The sequence below is a fragment of the Vicia villosa genome, linkage group LG5 (assembly GCF_029867415.1).
Source record: "Vicia villosa cultivar HV-30 ecotype Madison, WI linkage group LG5, Vvil1.0, whole genome shotgun sequence".
Lineage (NCBI taxonomy): Eukaryota > Viridiplantae > Streptophyta > Magnoliopsida > Fabales > Fabaceae > Vicia > Vicia villosa.
The window spans coordinates 89831257-89850869 of NC_081184.1; the positions used below are offsets into that span (position 1 = coordinate 89831257).

The window sequence follows — 19613 nt, forward strand, 5'->3', positions numbered from 1 at the left end:
GATCAGCTTAGTATAAAATCTCAATTTAGTTTGTGGTCAGCCCGTGTAAAGCCCCGATTCGATTTAGAGGATAGCTGATTCAAAACTCTGCATTGGTTTGAGATAAGTCTGTATAAAATCTTGATTTACCTTGGGATCTAACTGCTCAAAGCTCTGTTCCTGTTTAGAAGGAAGACTAGCTGCTTATGTCTATTATTCGCTGTTTGGTTGGAAGTTAACATGAAACTTCGTTTATCCTTGTATAAGGGGGTTCGTGAGCTTAACCTACTAAAAGATCATAAGTGTTATTGGATACTCTCAAGATCAATTCTTGGAAAAAGGATTATGTCACTTCTTTTAGACCGAACCTCTATAAATTCGGGTGTCATCTCTTTTCCTTTATCTATTTACTTTCCGCATGATTTCTTTACTTTTTTCTGCTGTGATATTCAAACGTTTTTAAACTTGAAAATTGAAAACAATTTTGTTTTCAACTATCTTTTTTTCAAATCCCCACGATTCATACTGCTTCTTGTGTGTGGAGTCATGTGATCGACATTAAGCAATATCTTGAGGTTAACAAATTATATAGAAACATAATATTCCATGGAAAATTATGGAGTAATTTGTTGGAATTAAACCCAAAACGTTGAGTAATTCTTTATCGCTACACAATGACAATGAAAAAAACAAGAAAATTTGGGAAGAAAGGTAGAATTGGGTTATAAAAATAAGATGAGGAAGAATAATACTTTCGGTAGAGTTTCTCTCTACCCACAAATTATGGAAAATCTTATTCACTTTGCAACCGTAAAATTCTGTGAATGTAAATACATTATAAAAATAGGGGTTACTCCCTCTATTTATAGTTTTAAGTTGCTTTCTCCCTAAGCCAAATCTCAAAACTACAAAAGTTCAATTTACATAATTATGCTAACACTACAAAATTAGGCCTAAGTCAAAATACCTGTTACGGCAGCTCCTTTGACATTTTGACACACACTAGATTAGACTATTTCGACACAACCTTCCTTATGTCGAAGCAGGAAATACAATCTCAATATAATTTAATCTGTAACCAATCCCAAGAAGAATAAGATTTGGTTGATGGTCATACCTCCTTTAATATCTCCTTTAATATATGTTTATTCTGTAATCAATATCTTAGCATTACACGTCGATAACTCTTCAAAATAACTTGAAATTTTTTTCCCACTAATTTGTTGTTGATTTCATGCAACTACTCCCTCCGTTTTTTATTATAAGTCGTTTTGGAAAAAAAATTGTATTTAAATATATGTCGTTTTACAATTCCAATGAATAATTAATACTATTTTTCCTATTATATCCTTAAATATTTATTATTCTCTCTCCTTTTAATTATATAAATTTATCTTCCACATGTAATTAATGAAGGATAATTTTGTAAAAACCTTCATAATTTCTCATTTTCATACAACAATTATTATTTTTCTTAGTCTGTGTGAAAAGTCTAAAACGACTTATAATAAAAAACGGAGATAGTACTATCTTATAATTGTTAAGTCTTCTCTGAAATAACTAAATTTGTCGTAGGTATTTTTACTCAATAAACTTGTGACATCTAATAATAGTTTTCTTGCATTTCAAGAATAATGAAGCCATGACCAAACAAAAGTAACCTTGATGTTTTTATTTCCCATTTCACATGATTATTAATGCATAAAACACAATCAAACAATGTCCATCTCAGACTTACACATAAAAACACTTATTGAACAATAAAACAACAACAAAAAATTAACATAAGATAAACCTTTCTTCAAGGCCTTACTGGCTAGGTAGAAAAACCTTTCTTCAAGTTTTGAATGGTGGGAACATCAGTCTTAAAAGCCAAAGCCAAGACATTATCACTAATAGAGGTATTAAACAACGTATTAGGAAGTGAAATAGTGCCAGCATTAGCACTACCAAAGGCTGATATAGCAAGAGCAGGAGCCTTATCATCAGCATTAAGTTGAAAATGAACAAGACCCTTTGGAAACACAAACAAATCCCCGGTCGAAAGAGTTTGCGTAAAGAGTTTATTGGTTGTGTCGACGAATCCAACTTGAAGTGAGCCTTGAACAAGAAAGAGTAGTTCAGCTGAACGAGGGTGGATGTGTGGTGGATTGATGCTTTTAGGTTGGAATTGAAGAGAAGCATAGGACACACTTTGTCCATTCAATGATGGAAATTCTACCATGGTTGCTTTTAGTACTTTGAAAGGTGATGGGCTTGGGTTTTGTGGTCCGACGAGGACGCGGAAGCCTGTGTAGGTGAAGAAGTTTGCGTCGATTGGACCGGTTATTGGGCTTATGAAGTCGGTTAGTATGTCCGGGTCGCCGGCCCTTGTTATGGTCACAAGGGTAAATGTGTAAATGATGAGTGAAAGAACAACTTTTAAGGTGGAGGGAGACATGTTTTTATTTTGTTGAATTATAATGTTGAAAAAGTTTAAGGATGTGGTTGGATTTGAGGAATGTTATGTGTGTGTATTTATAGGAATGTTGTGTGAAGGGAAAATGGAGTTTTGCAGGCCTTTAGGATCGACGAGAACACCAATGGACTTTTACAAGAAATGTTGCATGAGTTTGCAGCTGTTTAATTGTGGCATTTAACAATGAAATTACACCAATGGAAATTAGCCATGGGAAAATATTTTGTTTTTTAGTTATTGGCTTTATTAATAATTATAGAAATAATGCTTTATTTTATACTAGTATATGTTTTGTTATCAAGGATTGTAATACAGGTTTCAATCAAAAAAAGATAGTCATTTGGGACCTTACGCCCAAAGTGAGAAAGGAATTTATATTATGTTCCAAATATTACTGGGTGATCATGGATATATTAGGTGTCATCATTCAATTTTTTATATACACAAAATTCATTATGTAGACAAAAATTAACATGACTTATCAGTATCACCAAATTATTTCCAACCAGCATATTCTATGTGGGTTTTAGTTTTCGATGTTCATAATTTTGACTGTTAGCCAAAATGATAAAGACGAATTTGCTGATTTTGGCTATCTATGTCCTGAAATTTGCATGTTAGCTGAAATTATATGAAGGATGTGTTTTGTAAACGTCTTGTCTTATCTAGCTGGGTCAAACAACTTGCACCAACTTGCTTGATTAGTTTATAGGAAAAAAAATAAGCAATTTTGACAATTGAACAATTGTAAGCAAGATTAAGAGCTCTAATAAGTGAAAATATCGATTAGTATTTTAGTTAAATAAAAATTTAACATACAATTTCTCGAAAAAAGATGTATAAAGGCGTAAATTACATAGTAATAGTTATAATACTAATAACTACAGCTACAACAATGGCTGCAACCAAATAATAATACAACAAATGGCTGATATACCATACTTCAGTAACAACCAAATTTGGATTCAGTATACTGCACAAGTGTTCAACTAACATCCATTTATGAAAACCAAGAAAAAATGAGAAGAAAATTTTCCATATACAGTTACAATTTCAAAAAATATAGAAATCTCAGCTAAAAATAAATAAGTAATATTTTTCTGTGATTTGAATTACACTTTTGGTCACTTGAGGCAAGGAATGGAAATAATGGCTTCTATGCCATAAACTGGTAGCCACATGTAATTTTTAAGGAGCTCTATCGAAAGGAGCTGTATCATTATAACAAACATCCCATACAGATTCCATATAATCCTTGGCAGTTGAACCAGAGCAATACGGATTTGAAGACAACGATGTCAAAACTCTTCTTTTGATGCATTCCTTCAAAGTAAATTAAATTAAATCAATATTGAACTAGTTAGTCTAACCTTTGTAATATTTAAAACAGTGTAGGACAATGATGAAATAATTGCTCGCAGTGAAACAATGAAATCTGGAAACAATTGCTCGCGATGAAACAATGATTTTTTTGGTGAAGACATCAAAATAATATATTGTTAAAAACAAAGTTAAAGACATCAAAATAATACAATGTTGGGATTCAATTTTAACAAACTGTGTGTATGCCATATGATTTTTTGCATCCAAGAAAATACAATGAAAAGGACGAATTCACTCGGTTCATCAATTTTTCATTTTACCCACCATAAGTTTGTCATCAATCATCATCCAGCACAACCTATTGTTGAATGGAAAAACTGAGGCAAACAAGACTCGTGTAGAAACGAAGCAGAATGCGAAGCGGTCGCCTGATATGTTTAAAACGGGATTTAATCACAACCGTTAACTTTTATTGAAGAGTCATTATATTATTCTCTCATCTCTCACTATAAGACACTACTCTCACTTTATATGGCCTCCTATATAAAAATAAATATGAGAATCATCTATAAAAGATCTAATTTTCCTTTCTAATAATCTAAGATGATTTTTTAGCCATAACAGGGCTTGAGCAATGGATATGAATCCAGATTCTGCAGAAGATCTTGCCACCACTTTTTTTTGCCAAGTAACCAAAAATAGTTCCTAGAAAGATGCAATATCTAGAAGTTAATCATTTGTCTATTAAGACTTTGTTTGAGAGTTAAAAGGATTTTGTTTGAGAGTTAAAAGGCAAAGGGAGGTAAGGGCATTGTAGATAGGGGAGGGAAAGGAAAGGGACTTTTTGTTTGGGAGAAATATTTTCTATCATCCCTTCCACTTCCATTTTCTACGTACTTTTTCCCCCATAACCCTTTCTTCTTTTCCTTCTTAACTTCCAAATAAAACCTAAAGAATTCTCACAGTCTGCATCAGTTTAAGCTTCTACGCTCAATTTACCATTCTTAAATAGTGTTTCAATTCACACACTAGAAGTGCAGCATTTTGTATGCAGTCCAAAGATGAAGTTCTCTAGTATCATGAATAAGTTGCTAATTACAAGTACAGAGGATGGGATATTTGGTCTAGTGTGGGCAAGAAAAAAGAGCCGTCCAATCAGTCCTTGGCGCATCCTATGCCTACTCCAGATTCTACTTTTGCTTCTCCCAAATTTATGATTGGAGGGTGGTTTGCAAGGTCCTAATTTGTTGTTGTATATTGCTCTGCTGCTGTTTTGATTTGCAATTCATTATTTGGCACCCCCTCCGTCGCATCGAAAGTACTGCTCCACCACAGCGAGATATAACTTCGCCACCTCATCTTTCACTTCTAGTTCCAAACCGAACAGTTTCATTGTAGCTAGGGGTGGGAATAGGCTAGGCTAGGCTTTATAAGGCCTGGGTCTGGCCTACGATAAACCTACAAGGCCTGAGCCTGGCCTATGGCCTACTATAGGCTCGTTTTTTCAGTCTGGCCTGGCCTTTTTAAAAGCCTGGCCTGGCCTGAAAGCCTATTTAAAAGCCTTTTTCTTATTAATGTTTTTAATTAATTCATATTACTTAAGAAGCCTTATATATATATATATATATATATATATATATATATATATATATATATATATATATATATATATATATATATATATATATATATATATATATATATATATATGAACAGTTAGACCGACCTATTTAGCATTTTTTTCTAATATATATGCATATATAGACCAATCTATTTAACATTTTTTCTATATATATATATGAAAAAATGTTAAATAGATTGGTCTATTTAGACTAATTTTTTTCTAATTTTATATGCATATATAGACCAATCTATTTAGACTAATTTTAATATATATGAAAATATATGCCGGTCTACAAGGCTTTATAGGCTTTTTTAGTAGCCTAAGCCTAGCCTATTTTATTAAATAGGCTTTTAAAAAAGTCCAAGCCTGGCCTTTTTATCAAATAGGTCTGGCCTGGCCTGGCCTTAAGTAGGCTAAGCTATAGGCCCCTGTAGTCCGGCCTGGCCTATTCCCACCCCTAATTGTAGCCTTGTTTCACTGACGTTTTTCTTCGTTTTCTGTTCTGTGTATTCTCTTTCATATTAAGGGGAACTCTTATTCCTCTAATCCTATAAGTTCTACTTTCATTTCCGTCAATTTCTATGGTTATCAATGACAAAGGAGAAAAAAAGTTGCCTAGTGCTTCATGTTCAAATTCTGATAGCATATCTCAAATAAAATACTTAGAAACATTCAATAAGTTACTCAAATGACAAATCTAGTAATTTCTCTAAAGCTGTTGCACATTATATCCAAAAATGTTCAACAAAAATAAATGTTTAGAATAAATGAAAGGAAGAAAGAAATGGCATACTTGTTCATGCCCTCGTATATTCATAAATCCCCGTAGAAGTTCCCGTTTGAAATGACAATCACCACTTAGATGACCAGCCCTTATCTGTTTCACATATTCATCAAGAAAAATTCATCAAATGAAACTAATACATCAAACTATTTCAAAGTTAATATAAATAAAAGAGGCATTGTTAAAAAGGAACCTCACTACAAGCATGATGAGCACATTCAGTCCAATCCAAGTTTGCTGCTCGACAGTCATCAAATGCATGAATTAGCTCGTGAGTTATAGCCTGGTTAACATTGTCTTGCACTTCCATTCGATTTGCACATACAACAATCTGTTTCCAAACAATGTAGAAAAATAACCTTAATAGTATAATCATAGGAAGCATTGGATACAACATTATTCAACCACTAAATGGGAAAACAACAGCAACCGACATTATTTCCTTCACAAGTGTGAGTGAAATCAGCTATTTATGCCAACAACACTTGCTTCATCTCAACTCAAATTTGTCAATGGTAATAAGTACTGTCATAAGGAACGGCGCGCCCTCCTTTCTAAGGTGTGATTGTCTATTTTTCAACTGTCTAACTTTAGAGACTTTCTATTTATTTCTCTCTTACCACTATCACTCATCCAAACAATCTTAATTTAATCACTATTCTCTCTCATAAATAGACTAAACTAAAGTCACAAAATCATGGTGTTAGACAATCAATTTCCTTCCTCTTTTATCACAAAAATCATGTTTAGATAAATAACTTAATCTAACACTCATAACATACGCACTTATCATAATAGTGCTTATGTATCAGTTATTCTAATAACAAAAGACAAGACAAAGTCAAATTGATTCCGTGTATGTTTGATTTTACATTTGGAACACTCAGAATCGATTCTGAATGTGTGTTATTGATTTTGACATATGCTTTCTAGAATTGATTCTACTTGAAGTTAAAATTTGTAGCTTTTGAGTTTAAATTTGATTTTTGCACTTATCTAAACATAAATTACTTTATCTTCAACTCAATTTTAGCTATAATCAATTTTACAAAATCAATTCATTTAAAAATCAATTCTTTTCACCACAGAACCAAACACACGCTATAGTTTTTGAATCTAAATTTGATTTTTACACTGAATTTATCCAAACATAAATCACCTTATTTTCAACTCACTTTTAATCAGAACCAACTTTACAGAAGCAATTCACTCAAAATTAACACAGTTCATATAAACTATTTAAGTAAGCTATAGCAAACAATATCGAAAAAAATATTGAAAACCGTCTATGAACATTTCATAAATTCTCTCAAACAGATTCACAGCTGTTTAAGCCAATCGCTAAGATTATTAAATAAGTCAATCCAAATAAGCTCATACAAATTTGTGCAATCAATTGTATAGTTGCAGCATATAATTATCAACATATAGGAATTATTTGTGCATAAAGAGATGAAAAAAAGTGTGTACCGACCCCTTCACCGGAAATGTAACCGCCGGCATAACGCTTATCACAGTTAATAGCTTTGAAGAAATTGTCTTGAACGGGACAACCAGCTTTCTCCAAGTGTTCTCTCAAGAATTTCACCATTGGAGCTAATAATAACAAGATGAATAAGCTATTAGAATTAGCGAGAAAACAAAAACCTAAAACTAGAAGATGTAATAGAGAGGAGGAAGAATTGAAATACATTTGAGACTCGTCTGAATCATGCGTTCACAATCCTTTAGAGTTTTGCCGGCATCGGCGGAGGAGAATGCGTCAATCTCTTCCATCCGGCGCCGGAACGTGGTTCAGGGTTCCGGTTGAGAAATTGAGTTGAGCAGCAAAAGAGTTTGAATTTAAGTTTTCTTTTATGAACTAAATAATATTGTTAGATTATACAGTATTTGCAAGATTAGTTTTTTTTTTAACAAATTCTATTAAAAGTAGACATTTGATAATTTAATATTAGAACAAATAGTGACTCTCTTAATATATATAGTGTGCCCTCTTTGCTTTTTGATGATGATGAATCGGCTACTCACCTTTTCTTTTTCTTTTTTTTAAGAGTTTTCTCAACCAACCTCGTATTGACAAAACTGTTTTCGTATTTTCTTAGATACATCTCCGAATCATTTTTTAAAAAAATGATTTTTTCCATAGATGCATCTACTAACCAAATAATTGAGAAAATCTTAATGTTTTGTAAAGATTTCATGAACTTAATTAATTTGGGGTTTCACAATAGAGTGTTTCGTAGAAGCATATACAGAACTTGGGATTTTCTCAATTAATTGGGAAAATCCTAAGTTTCACTATGTTTTATAAGCTTCCGTATATGCATCTACGGAAAACACCAAATTTTTTCAAAATATGGAGTACTTCCGGATGTGCATCTAAGAAAGTTGGGGACAAAAATGGAATTCCGTGTGGTGTTTAAGAGATCCATGGGGTTGGTTGAGAAATCCTCGTTTATTATGGTTTGCGGTGACTTGAAGCATTTGGATTTCTAAGAATATAATTTTATTTCTTTTGTTACATCTTTTTCGTGGGATTGATTTGATATTAGTTGTAGTAGTAATATTGATATTTCTTTTGTGGATTGGTGTGCAAATTATATTGCTCGTAGGTATAGTGTAACACCCTAAACCCCAACTCTTAATTTAAAAGAGAAAATTTCGCATTTTAGAATGCTACTCAAATTATATGCATACTTTTTTCAATTAAAATTAACAACTCGCAGCAAAATTCAAATAATTAACATAACTTCAATAATCTCTTCAACTGAAATACTTAATGATAATAACATGATCCAAAATCATTAACTCAAAACAAATAAAACGTCTTGTTTCCGATGTTACAGATTAGAGCATAAACCAAACTAAATTGTGATAAATGAAAAAATAACAAAGAAAGCTCCAAAAGCCATCTTCCAACTCTCAGTGGCACGTACTCCTCCTGAGTATTTGTACAATAATGTATCGAGTAACACAGACAAACAAGACAGGGTTGATGAAGAATACAACGATAGAATTTATACACAAATCAACAACATGCATTCAGTTACACGACAACACCATAATCAATCATTCAAGTCAAACTTCTTTATATAAGCAATGTGACTCACAACTCGGCACTATGTGTAACACCCCCAATTCTATACTAAACAAGTAAGGCATATATTTGCATAAATCAGAGTAAAGAAGCATGCATCTCACGAGGGTGTTACACATATTTCAAAATAAAACAACATTTTATCTTTAAACATGCAATGGTCATTTCCAAATAACACGGAATTTAAAACAACATGCAACCACAGCGGAATAATCATCTCATCAAATAAATGGTAAAATTGGATGATTCCCATACATCATCCACCATGTCTCAACATCATGGCTCAAGGCCACTCATCAACAAAATAACATATTCAAAGGAATACAATATGAGTAAACAAATATCTCATAACATCGAGTCATAAAATATAAACCCAAATCCCATGTGTTACATATTACCAGAGCACAAATGACTACTTAGTCACGAAACACTACAAGAGATCTAAATCTCTAAGCTAAGCCTCCTTCGAAGCACCACTATCCTCGAAAACTTGCGTGTTACCAACAAAGGATAACATTCAAACAGAAGGGTGAGAATTCAAGTTATTATAGATAAACATAATATGGGAAATGTAAAACACAACAAGAATATATTTCAAGAATTCATCACTCTTCCTATAAACATGCATCATATGCAATTAATCAAGATTCACATATTCATGTCATACAACCTAGCTCATTCAATTCCACATAATCAAACATGATTTCTAAACAATGTACATAATCATATTTTACCAACATATAAATTCTAAGTACATATCCTTTTCGACAACATTCACGAAGTAACAATTGTATTCAAACATAATCATATTCTAAATATACAAGTTATCATCACATAATCACATATACATGTTTTTCCAAATATATAGACATGTACAAGATTCACCGATGTATCGTAAGTATGAACATATATCCCCAAATGCACATATTCATCTCTATCTCATTTCGCAAAAAATCATAAAATATATTTACATCATTGGAATCGTGTCATTAATATCACAAGTATACATGTAATCACCTCTCTTACCCCATGTATCATCATCAATCAAACATGATTCACATATCCACACATATATACATATATCATTAGTACATATAAATTCACATCAAATATATTTCAATCACATATATTACATTCATAACACAACAACCATTCATATCAAATGAATCACAAATCCACATATATGCATATCCACCAACATCATTCCACACAATTCATATCACATAAATCACACCAACAACAATATTTCACACCGACACGTGCGACTCAAGTGTGACTCAATGTGATATGCATGTGGATCTCATCCATTATCATTTCTGGTCATGCCGATTGTATTTCCTCTATAGACTAGATAACCACCTCAAAATCCTCATTATGCGTTAAGCTTTCAAATCTCATTCGGCGTTAGATTTGGGACAAGCAAATAATCTTTGCGAGATTACCCGACATTGCCATTTTCAAAGACTCATGCTTGTGTAAGTGTGCAATAAAACAAGACTCATGCATTTAAGACGATCTCTATATCTTAAACTACATAATCACATCTTTCCGACATTGCACAATATACACAACATGACTTCAATGCCAAACAATGCATCACTCCACACACATCAATCAATCACATGTATTCAATTATAGCATCATCATTATTCAATCCACATCTCGATACATATTTAAATGATCATTATCAACAAGACACATTCAAATAGTATATATATATTCATCCCAACATATCATGGATATCACATCCCTTAACACATCTATGAATATTAGTCACAAGTCATTAATTCATAATGCATACATAAGTAAATCACATGTTATCCATATATTAACATCAAAATTAAACCATTCAATATTAACCAACTCTATCCTATCATATAGATAATCTCATTAGCCTTCTAACGCTTCGAACGGCGCATAAAACGGAGTTACAAATCAAATGTTATGGTATTTACAAAATCTGCCAAAAATTGGATGCTGCCTGCGGGTTTACTCAAGTCGACCCTGCCTATTCTATAGGTCGACCTATGATGCGTAAAAACCTAAAAATTATCATTTTTCTTCCCTCATTCCCTCATACAACACCCATCAACACATACACAATCCATACATCAATTGAATGCAAATTTAGCATACATATAAGGTTCCTAAACATGTTCCTAACCATAGGTCATTCATACAACATATTGAACATGAACAAATCACAAAATCCAATTGATTTCACATAAACCCTAATATTTTCTAAAAACTATGAAATTGAAAGAATAGAAAGCATACACAACATTACCCAATCATATAAACCTATAAGAACTTGGATTCTAACCCTTACCTCTATTCAAACTCCTCCAATCTTCAAGAATCTCACAAAATCCCCTTCTCTTCTTCTTCTCTTCTCTCTCTTCTCTTCTCTCTAGCCTCTTTTCTTTCTATTCTCTAATTCTAGGTTTTCTCACATAACCCTTACTATCTTTAATTTGTCATTTGGGCTTAACCCACCCAACTCTCATTCTAGTTACTTAGGCCCATTCTAGTTACTTAGGCCCATATAAGTCAAATGCACCAAGCTTGCCACATATATAATTAGTTATGGGACTTTGCAGGGATTTTGTAAACAAGTATTCTAATTGATCATTGGAGGTGACAAAGCTTGTAACAATTTTACCTGATTCAATCTTCTCTCTGACAAACTGACAGTTTATCTCAATATGTTTGATCCTTTCATGGAAGACTGGATTTGAAGAAATGTGCAATGCAGCTTGATTATCACAAACAAGTGTCATTGGTCTTGCTTCTTCAATTTGAAGTTCTTTGAGCAACTGTTTTAACCAAATGAGTTCACATGTTGTCATTGTCATGGCCCTATACTCTGCCTCGGCGCTTGATCTTGCAACAACACTTTGTTTCTTACTTTTCCAGGATATAAGGTTTCCTCCAACAATTACACAATACCCAGAGGTGGATCATCTACCAATGGGTGACCCTGCCCAATCAGCATTAGAGTATCCAACTATCTGGGTATGTCTTTTATCTTCATACACGAGACCTTTTCTTGGAGCACACTTGATGTATCTCAAAATCCGGACAACAACATCCATGTGTTCTTGGTAAGGAGAATTTAAGAACTCGCTTACCATACTAATTGCAAAAGAGATGTACAGGCGAGTGACTGTGAGATAATTCAACTTTCCAACCAATCTCCTATACCTTTCTGGATCAGATAGAGGCTCCCCCTGATTGGGTAGCAGTTTGACACTTGGATCCGTAGGAGTATCAGCTGGTTTTGCGTTCAACAACCCTGTTTCTTGCAAAATATCCATAGCATATTTCCGCTGGGAAATCACCAAGCCATCTTTAGATTGGCCCCCTCAATTCCCAAGAAGTAGCGGAGTTTGCCAAGATCTTTTGTCTGAAATTGATTCGAGAGATGTTGTTTCAACTGGACTATTCCCTGCTGATCACTGCCAGTTATCACAATATCATCCACATATACAATAAGATAGATACACCCTTGGGAAGAGTGACGATAAAACACAGAATGGTCAGCTTCACTACGGACCATACTAAACTGTTGTACTACAGTGTTGAATCTACCAAACCAAGCTCTCGGAGATTGATTAAGACCATAAAGAGACCTTTGTAGCCTACAAACCATATGTGAGGACTCCCCCTGAGCAACAAACCCAGGTGGTTGCTCCATATATACATTCTCTTCAAGATCACCATGTAAAAAGGCATTTTTGATGTCAAGTTGATGAAGAGGCCAATGTCGAATGGTTGCAATGGCTAGAAGAAGTCTAACAGATGCCATCTTGGATACAGGCGAGAAGGTATCACTATAATCCAACCCAAAAATCTGAGTGTATCCTTTGGCTACCAAACGAGCTTTAAAACGATTGATCTTGGCTAGACTCGAAGTATGGAACAGACTCGAATAAGGTAACATCGGCCGATACGAGGTATCGTTGTAGAGTATGTGAGTAGCAACGATAACCCTTTTGGGATCGATGATAACCGACACACTTTAGTGATCTAGTTGAATGACCCTCCTCGAAGGCGATTTTGATTGTTTCCAAGAAATGCAAGGGCAGCAGTGTCACTTGGTGATGGGGCAGCAATAGATGGAGGAGAAACTGGGCCAAACGCATGAGGTGTAGCCAAGCGCAAAAGTTGTTCACTAACTGTATCATAGTTAGGAACAGTAGTACCTGATAAAATCTTATTGCGAACGGATTCGAGTTCTGATGGTAGTCCTTTAAGTGCCTTTACCATGAAATATTTACTCTGTTGTTCGGCATGAGCTGTTGCATCTTTTGCGTAAGGCATGAGGGTTGCGTAACTTGCTTTCAAGGCATCAAACTTACTCAGATAAGCTTGCACATCCATATTTTTTAACTTCAGTGTGTTGAGTTTGTGGGTGACACTGTATAGAGAGTGAATGTCGCTGGAAAAGAATTTCTTGGCCTTTTCCCATACCTCATAACAAGTGGAGAAGGCTTGGTACTGCGCTTGGAGGTTAGGTGTTATGGAAAACCACAACACGGTACAGAGAGGCATTAGTTTTCTTCCATTTAGCGAGTTTGTCGGCTGCAACGGCAGTCAATTTTGTGGTTAGGTGCTCTTCATATCCCTGACCGTGAAACCACATATCGACAACACGAGCCCATATGTTATAGTTGGCTGATCCTGTTAGTTTTTCACATGGGATCAGCAGAACTTTAGTAAACAAGACAGAATCAGTGTCTCTCATAGCTTCAAGTTAACAAGAACGGGGTTGTTTGAACTGGAGGGCAGATTTTCACGATTCGGAAGAAAAAACAGAGATCAGATCTGTGATCAGGGGACAAAATCGAGCGGGAAGAAAAAAAATTCGTGAACAGTACCGCGGTGGTGAACAGTGCCGCAGCGAAGAACAGTAACGGCGCGATGAACAATGACATCGCGGTGAACAATGCCGCGTGATGAACAATAGCAAAGTAGTCGATGGGTAAAAAAAATAGGCAAATCGGAATGATGACACAGTTTGCAGAAGGAAATTTCTCACCGGAAGACGATAGGTCAATTGGGTAAAACACGACAAAGAATTTCCTCTTAGTAGGCTCTAGATACCATGTTGAGAAATGTGGTTGGGCCTAACTCATCCCTACAAAACCGGCTTGTAGGGTGAGGATTACCCCCACTTATAAGGACATGTTCAAGCCATATATTGTCTGATGTGGGACTCTTAACAATATCTAATATAAAGACTTTTGAATCTATAATTAGTAACTTGAGTTAGTATGATGATGAATGTGTTTCATAGCTCAATGCTCATTTACCATATTACACAACAATTTTCTAATAACAAATTAAAATAGCATAACTTATTCACGTACGACATTTCACTTTTTTTTCTTGAAGTTGAATGCTTGGTAATAATTTTCATGATAATTAATTATGGTTGGTTTGGGTTGGGTTTACGGGTAGAAAATTGAAAATCCGATACCCGAACCAATTGTCATTGGATTTCATTGTTTTGGTTCGATTCTTGCCCGAACTGAAAAAATATCTAACCTAAACACTATGGTTTGATTTGGATTCTGGTTTGGTTCGGTTTTACCTGAACCAATGAACACCCATATATAATTATTTCACAGCAACACATTGTATAACCAACATAATTGATTTAATTATTATTTTCCAATTATAATAATTCACTTTAATAAATTATTTTCACCAAATATATCCAAACAGCAACCAAACATCGACCGTACGCAGAAACAACACAAAAAATTGGATTGAACGCCCAATAACAGCCTTTAACGGTCGTGGCGACCAGCTCGTCACCTGGGTGACGACTGTCGCCCTGTCTGTCGTGCAACATGTCACCCCCTAGAGACCATGACAGACTCCCCATCATCACACTGACGACCGTCAGCCCTTCCCAACGTGTGATGACCAGACTGTCACGCTCGTCAGGTGTCGAAGAAAGCAGAAATTGCATTTCAGTCATGAGAGCTTACTCAAAGCTTTGATTTTGACCAAACATCCCAAATCGAACAGAAAAACATAGATACATATTATTCACCTCAAATCACATCTATTCATCTATTAACACTCAAAATCATTACTTTTTAAAGGATTTAAGATTATATTCAAAGCAATAATTTCACAACAATAGTGTTCATAAAGTTCATATTCATGCACACTCAATATGCATAAAATGTAGTGTAAGGACCAATTTGTAAAAAAATTTAAACGATGACTTTAAATTTGATTTTAATTTCAAAGAATCACAAATTTAATTTTGAATATCAGCATATGTCATTTAAAACTAACTACCAAAAATTGAATTAGCTATAATTTTTTTTAGTTTAATTGCTATTCAGTGTCAGTGTAAAACTTTTTACACTATCAATGTATCACAACCACTCAATTATATTACTTTAAAAATAATTAAAATAAAAGTCAAACACTTCCAACAAATTAACGGTTGTGATTCACTGACGGTGTAAAATTTCTTTACACCGAGTATTCCAATTAAATTTTTTAACATGCTCAGGTGCTACTTTATTAATTGATCATATGATGCTTCATTTCTTGATTAGACGATGTCTTCAATCTTTGATAAGATCAATCTTTGATCAGGTACTGCACACAAGTGTTCAAATAACATCCATTTATGGTAATTGGCAAAGCCAAGAAACAATGAGAAGAAAAAGTTTCCAGATCAAGTAACAATTTGCAACAGATAAATAGATCTCAGCTAAAAATAAATAACTCATCGTTTCTTTAATTTGAATTACATTTGTGGTCCCTTGAGGCAAAGAATGGAAATAATGGTTGCTATGCCATAAACTGGAAACAACAATGCTATTTCTAAGGAGCTCTATCGAAAGGTGCTGTATCATTATAACATACATCCCATACAGCTTCCATAGAATCCTTGGCAGTTGAACCAGAGCAAAACGAATTTGAAGACAATGATGTCAAAACTCTTCTTTTGACGCATTCCTTCAAGGTAAATTAAATCAAATCAGTATTGAACTAGAAAGTCCAACATCCATAATATTTTAAACACCGTTAGACAATGATAAAATATAGCAATATATAACCATTATACAGGACCAAAAGGGGATTCAAAATCATGAGCCCGACTAGACATTATCATTACCGCTGCCAAAACTGGCATGAAGTATCCTAAAGTAGTCAGGAAACATGATTTTGTGTGGTTATACTAGTTGTCTAAAATTTCTATATCTCTCACTGTCCCGGTTTCTCTATGGATAGAGGAGTGAGATTTGATCAGGTGGGAAGTGATTCTGCAATGAGGGTACTGTGTTCTCTATGGATAGAGGAGTGAGATTTGATCAGGTGGGAAGTGATTCTGCAATGAGGGTACTGTGTAATGGACCACTGCTTGTTTTGAAACCCTAACTCCATCGCTCCTTAAACCCTTCCTGAGGGTAATCAAGTAACTATAGAATCATATTTTGTAAAAAAACAAAGCTAAAGCCATTAAATTAATATATGATGCTGAGATTCAATTTTAACAAACTGTCTGTATGCCATATATCTTTTGCACCCAAGAAAATGCAATAAAAAGGGCAAATTTACTCAAATCCTCAAATTATCTTTTTATCCACCATAAGTTTGTCATCACCCATGAGAACAACCTATGTGTGTTGAATGGCAAAACTGAGACGAACAAGACTCGTGAAGAAACAAAGCAAAATACGAAGGGGTTGCGTGATAAGTTTAAAATGGGATTTAATCACAACCGTAAACTTTTATATAAGGGTCATTATCTTATTCTGTCATCTCTCACTATACCACCACACTCCTCTTATTTGATATGCCTCATAATTTTCCTTTCCATTTATCTAAGATGATTTTTTAGCCATAACAACTCACACAAACCTTGAGCAAAGGATATGAACTCAGATTCTGCAGAAGATTTTGCCACCATTTTTTTTGCCAAGTAACCAAAATACTCCCTAGAAAGATGCAATATCTAGAAGTTGATCATTTATTTGTCTACTAAGACTTTGTTTGAGAGTTAGAAGGCGAAGTGATGTGGTGTTATGGCTAGGAGAGGGAAAGGAAGGGGAGCCATTTTATTTAGGAGAAAAATTGTAAAAGAGCTGGGAAGAAGCATGCTTCAAATTAAATTTTTTTATTATGAGAGTATTAAACAAGAGGGTTTAATTTTGAGGAGTACTACCAACACACTTTTGCATACACTCTTTTTTATTGATTAAAACTCATATGAGTTCCACCAAATCATGTGAGTCCCATATAAGTTTGGCGGGATCCATATGATTTTTAACCAAAAATTGAGAATGAATTGAAGTGTGTGTTAGAGACTGTAATGCTAGCATTATTCTTAAATTTTATAGAAAAATAATCCTCCATGCAGGGGGTGGGGGGGGGGGGGGGGGGGGGGGGGGGGGGAGCTATCATCCTTTCCACTTCCATTTTCTATGTACTTTTTCCCTTTCTAACTTCGAACGAAACTTAAAGAATTCTCATAGTCTGCATAAGCTTAAGCTTCTAAGCTCAATTTAACATCCTTAAAAAGTGTTTCAAATTTCAATTCACACTCTAGTAGTGCAGAATTGTATATGCAGTTAAAAGATAAGGTTCTCTTGGATCCCGAATAAATCGCTGATTACACATACAGGATGTGTGATATCCGGTCTAGTGCGGGCAAGGAACATGAGCCTGCCAACCAGTCCTTGGTACATTCTATGCCTACTCCAAATTCTACTTTTGCTTCTCCCAATTTATGGTTTGGATCCACATGATTGGAGTGTGGTTTGCAAGGTCCTAACTCGTTGTTAAATATCGATCATAGCATATCTCGATTAAAATACTTTAAAATATTCAATACCAAAGCAAGTTACTCAAATCTAGTAATTTCTCTAAAGCTGTTGCGCATTATCTCAATGTTCAGAATAAACAAAGGACAGAAAGAACTGGCGTACTTGTTCGTGCGCTCGCACAGTCAAAAATCCTCGTAGAAGTTCCCGTTTGAAATGACAATCGCCACTTAGATGAGCAGCCCTTATCTGTTTCACATAATCAAGAAAAATCGATTAAAAATGATACTAATACATAAAACTACATCAAAGTTGATTTGAATAAAAGGGTCGTTGTTAAAAAGGAACCTCACTACAAGCATGGTGAGCACAATCAGTCCAATCCAAGTTTGCGCCTCGACAGTCATCAAATGCATGAATTAGTTCATGAGTTATAGCCTGTGTAACCTCGTCTTGCATCTGTGTTCGATTTCCACACACAGCTATCTGTTTCCGAAAAATGTAAAAAAATACCATCAGTAAACTGAAAGTATCATCATAGATTATTCAACAACTGATATTATTTTCTTCATCAAGTGTGCTTTTTAAGCCAACAAGACTTGTTTCAGCTCAACTCAAACTTGTCAATGGTAATAACTAATAAGCACTTATAACAAAAACAATTAAAAAGCTTAAATAAGCACTAATAAGAAAAAACAATTAAAGAACTTAATGTACCGACCCCTTCACCGGGAATGTAACCGCTGGCTTGAAGCTTGTCACAGTGAATAGCTTTGAAGAAATTGTCTTGAACAGGACAACCGGATTTATCCAAGTGTTCCCTCAAGAATTTCACGATTGGAGCTGATAATAACAAGATATTAGAATTGGGGAGAAAAAAAACCTAAAACCAGAAGATGTAAAGAGAGAAGGGGAAGAATTGAAATACACTTGAGACTCTTGTGAATCATGCGTTCGCAATCCTTCAAAGCTTTGTCATTCTCTGTCATCTGGTACCGGAACGTGATTCAGGGTTCCGGTTGAGAAATTGAGTTGAGCAGCAAAACAAATGCAACGGTAGGGCTAGTTGTTAGTAGTTAGTTAATGTACTCGATTTGATAATGTATTTTAGAAGGTGAATTCTTATCAACCCAACTCAAAAAGTTGAGTAAAGTTACATTCAATGGAAAATGTCTTATAAACAACCAAAAAATTATACTATTTAATAATTAATTAAATAAGATAAAACTAAATAATACAATGTGATTGGTGGAATGTACACTACCCAATTTTTTATTATGGGTAAAGAAGTTGTCCTCATTTTAGAATATCAATTGAAATTTTGTACCTAAAAAATCAATTAAATAATTAATTATTATTATTCTTTTAAATAATACTTTAAATGATAAATCACGTTTTCTTAAGCACCAAAATAATACAAAGAGAATGGGAGATAAAACTGAAACTCTCTAGAACATAACGAAAAAGGAAAAATACAAAAGATAGAAAGTAAATACATATGAGAGACAACTCTCATAAAAAAATCAATTACGCGAGCGATTAAAGGCTCT

General features: G+C 34.2%; 3 protein-coding genes across 3 annotated transcripts; all 3 read right to left on the reverse strand.

The window, feature by feature from the left end:
* Window positions 1-1666: 1666 nt before the first annotated feature.
* Window positions 1667-2548, reverse strand: LOC131601824 (putative germin-like protein 9-2). Its single transcript, XM_058873717.1, has one exon. The coding sequence runs from the start codon at window positions 2417-2419 to the stop codon at window positions 1796-1798; it is 624 nt and encodes a 207-aa protein (XP_058729700.1). The 5' UTR covers window positions 2420-2548; the 3' UTR covers window positions 1667-1795.
* An 831-nt stretch (window positions 2549-3379) lies between these two features.
* LOC131601825 (mitochondrial inner membrane protease ATP23-like) lies at window positions 3380-8060 on the reverse strand. The gene is made up of 5 exons (XM_058873718.1): window positions 7860-8060; window positions 7643-7764; window positions 6362-6499; window positions 6178-6261; window positions 3380-3760 (listed from the first exon to the last, which is right to left on the reverse strand). The coding sequence occupies exons 1-5, from the start codon at window positions 7942-7944 to the stop codon at window positions 3626-3628; spliced, it is 564 nt and encodes a 187-aa protein (XP_058729701.1). The 5' UTR covers window positions 7945-8060; the 3' UTR covers window positions 3380-3625.
* Window positions 8061-15950: 7890 nt separating this feature from the next.
* Window positions 15951-19151, reverse strand: LOC131606836 (mitochondrial inner membrane protease ATP23-like). Its single transcript, XM_058878946.1, has 5 exons — window positions 18992-19151; window positions 18785-18906; window positions 18412-18549; window positions 18229-18312; window positions 15951-16255 (listed from the first exon to the last, which is right to left on the reverse strand). The coding sequence occupies exons 1-5, from the start codon at window positions 19050-19052 to the stop codon at window positions 16121-16123; spliced, it is 540 nt and encodes a 179-aa protein (XP_058734929.1). The 5' UTR covers window positions 19053-19151; the 3' UTR covers window positions 15951-16120.
* Between the last annotated feature and the right edge of the window lie 462 nt (window positions 19152-19613).